Source organism: Strigops habroptila, chromosome 1 (genome assembly GCF_004027225.2).
Source record: "Strigops habroptila isolate Jane chromosome 1, bStrHab1.2.pri, whole genome shotgun sequence".
NCBI lineage: Eukaryota > Metazoa > Chordata > Aves > Psittaciformes > Psittacidae > Strigops > Strigops habroptila.
Window position 1 is genome coordinate 144,182,033 of NC_044277.2, and position 12,689 is coordinate 144,194,721.

The 12,689-nt window shown below is 38.1% G+C and overlaps 1 protein-coding gene across 8 annotated transcripts in view; it reads right to left on the minus strand.

Moving 5' to 3' along the window:
- Window positions 1-12,689, minus strand: part of NEK11 (NIMA related kinase 11) — a 75,698-nt gene that overhangs the window by 47,645 nt on the left and 15,364 nt on the right. For 7 of the 8 annotated variants that reach the window (XM_030499431.1, XM_030499385.1, XM_030499412.2 and 4 more), the window contains 4 exons: window positions 10,697-10,862; window positions 6,598-6,716; window positions 718-782; window positions 89-215 (listed from right to left, as the gene is read on the minus strand). In XM_030499431.1, the coding sequence (XP_030355291.1) occupies window positions 89-215; window positions 718-782; window positions 6,598-6,716; window positions 10,697-10,862 (477 nt within the window). The remainder of the gene's footprint in view (window positions 1-88; window positions 216-717; window positions 783-6,597; window positions 6,717-10,696; window positions 10,863-12,689) is intronic. The other variant, XM_030499422.1, reaches the window with a different exon arrangement.

Here is a 12,689-nt window from a genome sequence, read left to right on the forward strand (position 1 = left end):
TCTCTGGGCAACCTGTTCCAGTGCCTCACCACCCTCACAGTAGAAAAGAAGTGCCTAATCCAACCAAAACAGTATGCTGACTACTCACCAAATGTCAGATTTTGTGTTATATCCCTGGTGCTTCAGTGCTTCTGGGCTCATGTAGTATGGTGTCCCAGTAAATGTAGTTGCCAGATCACATGAACCCATCAAAAGACGAGAAACTCCAAAGTCCCCTAAAAGTAACAGCAGAAACAATAAACTATTCATATAAACCTATGCTTATTCATATAAACTCTTTGTGTTTATTGTTAGACATGATACAACTACATTAAAAAAAAAAACAAACCTGCCAGTATTTTAAAAAATGGCAACACATTTTTCCATAATTTTTCAAAATAAAAACACCACAAAATCATAGCATTAGAGAATGATGTAGATTTGAAGAGACCCCACAAGTTCATCTGATTCAAACTCCTGGCTCCAAGCAAGGCCTACTTCAAAGTTACATGAGGCTGCTCAGGTCCAGGTCCAGCCAAGCTTGGAGCATCCTCAAGGCTGGAGATTTCACTGCCTCCTTGGGCCCATGTTCCTGTATCTGCCTGTCAAATACATGTTTAACCACGAATCAAAATCGTGTATCAGACATGACTTTATTTAAATCTCTTTATTGACAGAATGTCTGTTGGACTGGTGCATCATACTAAAACGTATCTTTAAAAAGTATGGAAATCTCACCAATTTTAAGAAGATCATTTTTCAAAAATATATTCTTGGCTTTCAAATCTCTGTGAAGTATCCGCCTGGAATATAAACGGAAATGCAACCTCATCCAACTTGAAGCATTCACAGTCACGTATCAAATATCTCAAATGTTTAACCTGGTGCCTTGTTAGGTAGGCCAGCCCACCACTTCTGCAGCCTAACCTTGTAAGCGCTAATGCACAGACGATGGCATTAAGGAGCTTCATATCAACACAGAGATGCATTCACTGACACCCACATGCAGGATGAGAACCTAAGCAGCCAGGATAAGAAGAATGCACACAGGGATCCCAGGAATACAGATACAGACTTAACATGAGCTGCAGAAGAAGGGAGAAAGGCAAGTCTTCCTACCTGACTCTTCTTAAAAGCATTACATCTTATTCTCCTGGCAGAGAATAAGATGTCTCACAATAGAATAAAGGATGATAAAAACAGCAGTAGGAGATTCTTTCATTCAGGGAATTCTCCTTCAGAGAAAATATATTACTAGCAAGACAAATATGTATATAGAAGAGGGTAGTAGGTCAAATTTTTACAGTAATAGTGTGGAAGAGAACAACTTTACAAAGACAGATCAAAGGAAAAGAACAAGTAGCTTTTACAGACTTATTTTTCCATCAAAGACTGAAACAACATCGTAATCTACACACCTTGTGGGGACAAAAAGCATCTTCTCAATTCCTTGAAATCTTAATGCGTGACAGTAAGTCTCCAGCCCCTTAGGAAAATAAAATACCTCTACAGTATACAAAACATGCTCTCAATTAATTCTTGCCAGTAACTCTTCCAAAAGGGTTCCCTACAACCTCAACTAAACTAGAACTCATCCACTTCTAAATAGCTTGGATACACACAGGTATCTGCTCATAACAGAGCTGATAACTCTGCTCAGGAGGAGTTTCGAACAGCATTTAGTACATACTGGCTATAGAAACCGTATTTACTTATACAAACATGGTAGTCGTTCACCCCTTCGTAACAGCGAAAGAAAGCGACTGATGCTCTAACATTCTTGAGATGTGGGCAGGAAAAACAAATATAATCATAGATATAAGTTGTTGTTGCGGAATCCTCAATTATCTCAAATTCTATTAAAAAAAATATTAAGTTCAATATACTCAGTTCACAAACAGGAAAAAAAAGTGAAAAATGACAACTAGAAGACATTGTAGTACGCACCTGGACTGAGCATGGAAAGCAAGCATCTCTATTTTTATGGATCAAAGAGAAGAGTTTTTTATACTACTTATGGCAATCTTTCTAGCTTTTATTATTCTTATTGCACGAAAATAATGCTTGTAGAGAAAGATTTGCACATTGGGTAAAAGGAAAGTTCTATTCAGCGTGCCTCCAGCGATGTTTAGAAAGAATTTGTTCTCTATTTGGCAACTTGCTTGAGCAATACATGTATGCTCATCATACATTCCATCAGTAAGGAAATTAAGGTAAGGTTATATTCATTATTATTTCTTAAGCTTATATTATGCACACAGTTTTATATAAATCCGGCTGTTAATTTAGATTCATTAAGCCTTTCCTTACCGTTCATCACAGAGAACCTGGAAAGACCTTGACTTCAGCAAGTTAGATTTTTCTTGCATGTTTTTGTTAAGCATTGGTGGGTTTAAACCTTTATAATTATTATTACTTTGTAGAAATATAACCACGGACTCTTGAAACCTAAAAGTTTTCTGGATATCTGTGATCTGAATACCAGGTATCTTGAAGTATAAAAACTATCCACTATCCAGAAAGCTTTCAATAGGATGTTATTCGATGAGAAGATGAAGAGATGATGTTTGGTTCACATTAGTTTGAATTAGAATGTAATGTTAATATAAGCTTGCAACATATTGAATAAAATGTTACGCACATTATTTGCATTACCAATAATTATGCTTTCATTTATTAACATGACCAAGAAATACTTGGGGTGATTCTTTGGAACTTCCCATGATGATGTCTCTCAATGCAAGCCACTTTATTCTGCCAGGATATAGAATCATGGAATGGTTTGGGTTGAAGGGACCTTCAAAGTTCATCCAGTTGAACCCCCTGCAATGAGCAGGGACATCTTCAACCAGACCAGGTTGCCAGAACCACATCCAGCCTGGCCCTGAATGTCTCCAGGGATGGGACATCCACCACCTCTCTGGGCAACCTGTGCCAGTGTTTTACCACCCTCATTGTACAGAATGTCTTCCTCACATCCAGCCTGAATCTCCCTCTTTTAGTGTAAAACCACCACCCCTCGTCCTGTCGCAAAAGACCCTGCTAAAAAGTCTCTCCCCATCTTTCTAATAGGCTCCTTTTAAGAACTGACAGGCTTCAACAAGGTCTCCCTGGACTCTTCTCCAGGCTGAACAACCCCAACTCTCTCAGCCTTTCCTCACAGCAGAGGTGCTCCATCCATCCATCTGATCATTTTTGTGGCTCTTCTCTAGACCCTCTCCAACAGGTCCATGTTTTTCCTGTACTGAGGACTCCAGAGCTGGATGCAGTATGGCAGAAGATAAACAAGTTACAAGCTGAAACTTAAACAACTGCTTTAATTCTAGTAAGAAATAAATATTGAGCCTGCACTGTAAATCCAGTTTAAAAAAGAGCGTGACTGTTGTAGCAAAAGACAGGCCTATAAAGGTAACATGAACTCACTGGGCTCCAGAAAACTTTAATCTAACTTGACAGCCAGTGAAGTGGTTATTGAGTGGTTATTTTGGGTAGAAATTAACAGTTAAGGATAGTTTTAAATTTGGGTTATAAATGTACCCATACCTATGTTCTGTAGAGTTTCTGCTTGCTCTCATAGTCATAAAAAAGCAGCACTGAACAGTGGGCAGCCTCCTTGAATAAAGATTCCTCTGCAACATACCAGCAAATGAAGCTGATCAGTTTACTGCTGGAAATATTCAACACTCAATTTCTCTTTCCTCTAGCTGAAGAACTATTTAGAGAAGTAAGTTCTGAATAAGTCTGAATCCTGTACTGGGGAAGACAATGTGAAATCCAGATAAAGTACTTGGGCAAAGCCTGCTATCCTCTAGCTTGAAAGCAACAGAATTGTTTGCATAAACGGTAACTTCATAAGTTCTCTGTGTTGGAACAATTGATCGTAAAGATTACCAAAGTGATGGATAACGTAATGGTCAGCTTTATTCAAATTGAGGTTAAATATATCAATGGCATCATTGCCTGATTGCTGTGGGATCAATTCTGTGCACTGATATGTGATGGGTTACAAATATGCCAGAGAGACTAAATGATGTTACATGCTGCGTTCATCTAGATGAGACCACCAAATTATGTTGCCTTTCCTTCTCTTTCCGGCTATGTCAATGGCAGATGAGAACTGAGCCTATTTAATGCTATATAATTTAGGTTTAAGTATAGACCATAATGACCACAAGATATTCATGCCCCCTTTAGGAAGCAAGTAAAAGTCTGGAATGTCTAATCTGTATAATCTTTACCATCACAGGCAAAGAAAAACAATCTGAAGCAGCAAAAAAGTCCAGTTTTAACGTAAGTTTCCAGCACAAGAGTTTTCAAAGAGTGAAGTTCAGCTGAAGCTGTGCAAGAAGGACACCAAGTGAATAGTCTATGTCTAAACCCAGAGATAATAATTTTTGCTGCTCTGGAATAAAAACTTCCATCCACAGCAGCTGAGTTTTCTAAGGAATAGCACGAGAAGTTCAACCCACAGGTAATGAACACTTCAAGCTTCCAAATCTAGGGAAAAGTTTTCTTTGCATTCAAACATAGTTCAAACATATATTACAGCTCTTTTCTGTATCACTACAGAAATCAAGTATGACTCCTCTAGACACAGAGGGCTGCTGTTCTGTTTCAGAAACCCAAATTAATTTCTGTAAGTAGTTTTATTTTCTTTTAAGCCTAATCTTTTCCATTGAAATTATTTGAAGCTAAACAAATAACATAAGGATTAAATTTTCTAATGAGCATACAGTCAAATAACATAATACAATAAATACAATACAGGAGATGTAAATAAAATAAAACTCTCAAGTCATTTGTATGTACCTTGGTAAGATGCTAATAAATAGCTATGATTCACAGAATGAAAATTAAATGCTGTTTGGAAAATCAGATTTCTGCTTTTAGTGGAGAATTAAATGACTTTACAGGAAATGCAGTAATTGAATACACATATTTACCAAAGAAAGTTCATTTGTAAGATTTTTTTTTTTAAGATTTGAAAGCAAATAGAAGATGAGGAAAAATAAAGAGAAGAGTAGACAAAAGGGACGTATGGGAAAACAAGAGATAGAAGAGGCATGAGGAAATACAGACAGTGAAAGACAAAAAGAATAATTTGTACAATAGAATAGAATATTTCAATTGGAAGGGACCTACAATGATTATCTAATCCAAATGCAATGTTGTTATTATCAACAATCAAGCTGGTGTTCTCACCAAAATCTTGTTTTCTCAATACTCATGCAGGATAGAAGACTATGGATTCTAGTTCACATTCAGCTTGAAAATAATCTGAACTCTCATCTCCAGACTGTAGGTGTAACCTACTCTTCAAACATAAACAGCTTCTTCCCCCCTGACTGTATTAATAATTTAAGTGATGATTTTAGGCAGATTAGCTCAACTTCCCAAAACATGTGGGTGATTACAGACAACCATCCTTAGCCTCTGCTAAGACAGTCATTACAGCAGTGACATTCTTATTTCTAAAAGTTTAATAGGAATAATAGTCCAAATAGTTCAGCTTGGCAGGGCAAAAAATCTTGGACTTTTGGGCTACGGTGCTCTTCAGAAAGGATTCTCTGTCTTGTTTATTAACGTGACATTTCAGAGCTGCCAATAGGCAAAAGCAACAGGGAGGAGACAGGGGAAGGAGACGCTGAAAGCCGGGTTAACCTCAGTTGGCTCACGGCTTCTGAAAAGCTGGTAGGAAAGGAGCCTGGTATTCCCATTTACTCAGCCGTTCCTCCGGCTCTCAATGCGGGTGGCTGCCTGTTCCTGGCTCAGCACAGCAGTCGGTCTGCCTCATACCATGCTAAATAGTCCCACCTACCTCAAAGGAGACAGCACTTGATGACATGGGAGGAGGACGAAACAGGGTTCATGCATATGTCCAATATACTGACAACAAAGGAAATGTTTAAATCACTGAAGTCAGCCTCCCTAATCAGATTGCAGGCAAGAACTACACTCACAGAGATGACCAGGTAGGTATTCAACTGTATCTACCCCTGCTCAAACCAAGTGTGATCTCTACACACCACTGCCTGGCTGACCTGCAGTAATATTTCAGGTTAATCTTTGATAAGCTGTTAAAAGGGATGTCTGTTTTCAAAGAACACATGTATGTAACTTCACTGATTTTACTGGGAGTACCTCAAGCATATATATTGGATCCTCCATATTAAATACCTGCAAGAGATCCTTGTTGGCACCCCCCCCCTTGAAAAAGCTGGCTTTACTTCAACCTTTTAATCCATTTTCTTCTAACAATATTGAACAATTTCTGTTGTGCTGAATTTTTCACTTGGCTCTTAGAAAAAGCGTGTCTAATACCAAAAGACATCTACAACTGCGCTGCTAAAAGATACAATACACAGTGTTCTTGCAGGATAGATAATTAATTACACTTTAGGTGTATGACTACATATTATATAGGTATATATACTACATATACATATATGTCTGTAGTATACATACAGTATATATATACTACAGCAGATTGGTGAACAGGACTTTATACCAATACAAGACAATCCATACAGTTTCGTTTCTGTTTGAATATCTGCAACTAGTTGGTAAGTCTACTCACTCCCCTCCCAAGCTAAACATTAGTATATTAAATGACTGTACCTTTCATGCATATAGTTGACTCCAAGTAACAACTGTATAAACCAGTCTAATATTTGTCTTTGAGTGAATATCTTCCCAGATTCTTTGTACTCTTGAATTTTAAAGTCTAGATCTCCACCCTGAAAAATATCACAACATATTTGTACATTTAAAGTAAGGTTTTCAAGTGTCATCTTCTTCAGCAAAGTACAGGACTCCACTTTCTTAGACCTTCAGGCAGCTGTGGCTGCCCCATCCCTGGCAGTGTTCAAGGCCAGGTTGGACGGGGCTTGGAGCAACCTGCTCTACTGGAAGGTGTCCCTGTCCATGGCTGGAGGTTGGAACTGGATGATCTTAAGGTCCTTTCCAACCCAAACCATTCTGTGATTCTAACACCACAGTGCTTCATACCGCTGCTACAAAATAAGCTGGTTCTGTCTTCGCAGATCCATACATTTCTGCCCCGTACTTTGACATGAGTTTATAGTAATCTCTGTGGTCTCTGAGGTTCTAAGTTACAACATTCAAGTCTGGAGTGTTAAAACAGAAAGAAAATTTTTTGTCATCTATCAAAAATGTGTTTCCTGACAATATCCTCCAGTTGTTTTTAACTGAAATGCCCGAATCGTCTTGTTCACTAGGGAAGGGAATACAGCTTCAGCTCCCCATCTGCCTCCTTGCAGCAGCCCACAGGGAAGCTCTTCTGGGAATTTGGAGCTCTCCGCAGCTGCTTCCGCTTTGCAACTCCAAATGTTCAGCAGCTTCCCCCTGGTTGCTTGCAGCAAAGCAGAGGAAGGAAGGACAAATTGATGCTGGGTGCTGCTGCATGGCAGCCAGATGGGCTGTGCAAGAGCCTGCTCATGCACCTCAGAGATAATGACTCACCTATTCCAGACGGCTGCCACAGACAATCCAGAGCCAACTGCAGCAATAGCCTAGAGGGGCTGCTCAAACATGTGTCAGCTGGCTAGTGGCCCCAAGGGACTATCCAGGTGAGGACAGACGAAGTGCAGCAGCCTACAATTACCATTTCTCCCTGTCCCGGTGTGTCCCCTCTCTCGATCACAAATTACCATGAAAGATGCAAAGAACAGAAGTGTTGGACCTACAGATTTAGGCTAGTGAATACTCTCTTAAGTTGAGGGATATTTCATTCTAAAGGCCTAAGGAGAACAAAAGCAGTCGAATAAAGTACTGCATGTGCCCTCAAATAAATATACGGCTTTTACCTTCAAGCAGAAAAGACTGGTCTCAATGTCCTACAATTAATTTCACCTTGATTTTTTGTCTAAAAAAGGAAGATAAAAATACATCATAAAAGATGAAACACTGCTGCCAGGGAACTCTGAAGAAGTTTGTTAACCCAATTTTGCATTTTGGACAGTCAGTATAATGAAGCTCATAAGAAATGTATTTTAACAAATTAAGTACATAGGGAGTTTCCAAGCTGCAGTTTCCATTAAAATATCAAGAATACCAAAACCGCCAGTAATCTACTTAAAACAGCTTAACATCTAGAGCTGATAACGTGAACAGGCACAGATTGCTTTAGTTATTCCTTTTGCTGAGATTTCTTTAGCACATGGATACTCACATCGCAGCTGAAACCACAGTAAAGAGACAGAAATAATTGTTTGGGGGCAAGTACAACTAGTTCTGACTTATAATGTAATCAAATTATGCAACTTTTGAAGTAACTACTTTGTAAAAACTGTATTTTATTGAAGTAAAATGTGTTACAAGGCTCATGAAGGCATTTTTGTTTGAAATTTGCCTTATCTGCCAGTGTTTATATTGCCTGTAAGCTTTTGATTTAGGAAAACTGCTAAAGAAGCTCAACCAGATCAAAACAGAACACATATATTTCTTTTCTGTAATTCTGAGTGAATTCATTATGATAAAAGACACTGAGCCGAGCAAGAGGGACCAATGTTCTCTTTTGTCCAGAGGACAGGTATAGCATGGGCAGCTGCACTGGAGGCTCACTCTATGCTACTCATGCAAGAATGAACAAAGCACTGTGGCTAATGAATAAGTCACAGTACTTTGGAGCAAACAGAAAAAGGCTCAGGGGATAGTTCTGTTTCCATGCCAACTTCATGTTTATTCTCTGTTTTGAGTCTGCCCAAGAGTACCAATTACTGCAAATCTGGTAATTATTCTATGCATGAGGAACTGAATGAGCTAGACTTCCAAATAAGGATCAAGCAGCAATACATTTTTCTCATTCTCAATTTATGTGTGATTTAATCAGGCATCTTTTAGGTAAAAAAATCCAAATCCCACCACATACAAAGGTAGGTTATAGATGAGTCAATAAGAAAGAACGCCTTCTGGAAACATTCTAACTAAAATAGAAAAGCACTATATGAAACTTGCTTTGTACTTTTCTTGTCTGAACATTTGATTAAATACACTGTAATTGCTTAAATGCAATGATACTACATATTATGTTCTTTTGGAAAAGGCAGAAGCCCATCCTCGTGGACCAACTTTCATTCTGGCCTGACTTAGTAGACTCAAAACTGACGATTTAGCTGCATAGCAAACACATCTATTTCCTCCTCCTTCTTTTGCCTTGCTCTAATACATTCTCATGTGTCTGAGTTTATGACTCCCAGATCCAAAGGTTATTCTGCACCGAAACATTTTTATGCAGGGTAGTTTACATTGCCTGAATAAAAGAAATACTGAGGTGCTACAGCAGCTTATGATTACCCTGGTAACTGCTATCATGCTCTTTTTTATTCACCTATAACTTTACTCCAGATGCAAAAGAACTAAAAACAAAGAGAGACAGAGAGAGACTGAAACGCAGTGGACCAAAGCTGCTGGTCCAGCTCTATAATGCTGTTGAAAGAGGCTCCTTTATTTTTATAGGTTTAACTGATCTCATGCTGGGCCACTTTCTACCACTAGTATAGAGAAAAATAATCTTAGTGTATGGCAATATCTGGGCAGTTTGAATAATTCTTCAGTTTCGAGCTCTGGATTTCCACAGAGAGTTGGCAACACTCTCAAGCCCCAGCTGTCAGACATGCAGGGAATGATGCAAAGAGCTTCTGCACGGGTGTTAAAATAATATGTGAACAAATATTCAGATTGCATAACAGAATTGAACATTTCAGATTCAATTTAAAAAAAATCTCAGCAATAAATAGGCATTTAACTGTCATCAAAGAGAGCTTCTAAGGAATCAATGACTGGCAAGAATCGGACGACTTTAATTATTCACACCAAAGCCAAATGTTTGAAGAAATGTGATTAGTTGATACAAGTCTGATTTGTGAACAGGTAACCCAGCAGTCCAAGGTCATTAGCTTCCAAAGCATTTGAAACGTCTAGCAGAGCACAACTGAGGAGTCTGCTTCACAGGTTTGTATAAAGATCACTGTAGGTACATCTACATTTAACACAATGTAGGCACTTGCTTTCTGTAAACCCCTAAAAAGCTGGCTTAAATATGTTTAAATTCTTCTTTTAAAGCCTTAAGACAGATTTTAGCAATATGCTTTTAAACCAAATGCTGGAGTCAAAAAAAAAAGGTAACTAAATTGTAGTACATCCTGCTTTAATATTTGTTGTATCCACTACACCCTGGTCTTTGACTCACACTATACTTCACTTCATAAAGACAATGCTGCTACCAAACTCACCATCCACATCATCAGGCTTAAGCTTCTCATAATCCCCTCCAAATTGCAAGTGAGTTTTCCCTTCCTCGTTTATATCAGATTTCATACTGTGTTCCCATACTCCTCTCATCCTCTTACCTATCAATACTACATACACGGCACAATGTTTCTGAGCTCACCCACAGATCTGGTAATGTGTCTGCATTTAAGTCTTTCTTATCATGCTGATTATAGTGAACAAAATGAACTTGTGTTTAAACATTCCTCTTCTGGGGTTTGTTCGTCCATGAGCCATACGTCTCACATGAGCAGATAACATTGCTTACTTGAGATACACCTAACAAGGAGCAGGTGATAGCACAGGTAACAAACGGAGAGTAAAATTAAAACTAAAACATTAAAAAAACTGGGCTAGGCTTCTTTTAAGACTCTGTTTTAAAGCACACATCCTGTCAAATTGCTTCAAAGTAATCTGCAAGTCTCACCTCACAGTATTCAGTGATAATGCAGAAACTATCTCGCTCCACAAAGCTTGCATAAAATCTGACAATGGCTGGATGGTCTAATTTGGAGAGTAGTTGTGCTTCCAGATTTGCTTCAACTGTTTCATTAGGCTTTAAGTCTCCAACAGAGATTTCCTTTAGAACCTTTCTAGAGGAAAAAAAAAAAAAAAAAAATCTTTATATTAATCAAACCTGAAAACATATTAAATATAAAATCATGTAATGCTGAAAAAAATATCATCATTTCTTAAAATGCAAAATAACACTAACCAAATATTTGGCAACATGAAACGATGAGGCAAATATGGGTAAACAGAAGAATGCCTTAAAATGCAAATAAATGTCAGTCACATAGCGATTAAACAACGTTTTAAGTATACTATTTCCAAGTATTTTTCCCACTAGTTTCCTACAGCACTGTTTCCTTCATGACATGTTTCCAGTGCCATGGATTAGTGCATAATAATAAACATAAATAAAAAGTCAAATCTAAGTGATTTTAAACCCACTCAGAGCATATGCTCAATATTCCTGCATGAAATAAGAAGTAGCGAGGAACTGGTTTTGCTGCTTCTGCCGAAGTGTCTCCATGGAAGTATGAGGAAAATCACACAGAGGGTAGTATTTCTGTGACAGTTTTTCTGGTGACAAACTCAGGATGCCTACTCCTTTTTCTCTGAAAATCAGCCTGCCCTTTGCCTGAACCCCTAAGTGAAAAGAACACATCTTGATTTGTGGCTGAAACTTCATTCTACTGTTTCAATGAACTCTAAACTTTCAGTGTTCAGCATTGTGAATGTGAATGTGCCAGAGGAGAATTTATAGTTCAGATTTAGCTCTATACAAGAACCTGGAGTTGAGGAGTTTACTGTCAACTTGGCCTGGAAAAAAGGACACTTGAAGAAGCATATTTTGCTGTGATCTTCCTGATGAAATGTTTTAAAAAGGCATACAGCACATAAAGGGATACCATTTCTACCTCCTTTACCAGCACTGAAGAATAGATCGTTGGTCTACATCTAAAGGTGCTGTTTAAGACTACTAGAGAATATTGTGGCATTTTACTGAAACAGTGATGAATTTCCAGTAACTTTTGAATACATGGAAGGTAAGCTCCACACTGAAGCGATGTCTTCACAGTGCTATTAGTAATTACCCCATTCAACACTGCACGGTTGTAAAGTCACAGTAGTTAAACATGACAGCAATAGAACTACAGTAATTCGCTTGATCTAAGGAAAAAAGAGCTATATTTCTTCATAAGAAAGTTTCTTCCTAAATCTCACCCATCAGTTTCTGACTAACAATGCATGAATTTCTACGTAAACTTCCCTAACCCCCATCTGGCAGTGTGATGAAAAAAATACACTGTTGGATTTGCCTGCATCTCTCCAGACAAGCTTCATACTATGCAGACAGGTTAATACCTATTGCAATCTTTTCATCTTCAGTTGACATGGGGACATTAACCCTTCCTTCATATAGATCATGTCACAGAACTGACAAACAGTGAGTCCTTGTTAAACATCACTTAAGACAAGTTTCTTGTATACTTGAGACAGCTATAAAAGCCTCCTGTGTGGATGTGTAGGGATAGCATGTCATCTTAGTCACTCAGTGATTTTGAAGCTGTCATCAGCTGTCAGACAACAAGGCAGGTGTTTTTCTTATTTAAATTAATTCCCAGAAGAAGAAATCAGGAGAATGCACTTTTTGTAAACAAGTTTTGGGTTGCTGCTACACAACATTAATTCATACCCAGAGTTGGAAGTCATGTGCATCTACGCAATTAAGATTCAGCATATCCACATGCCACTGGTGTAAGTGCACGCTGTTTCTATATGTAGATAAGGTTTGATTTTACTACATTTAATATAAGGAATATAAATAGACTCCATATTAAATGCAAAGCTTTTAATGCCTACTTTAGTAAATACACTTCAAAATTGAAAATGCATACTTAAAAAACCTCTGT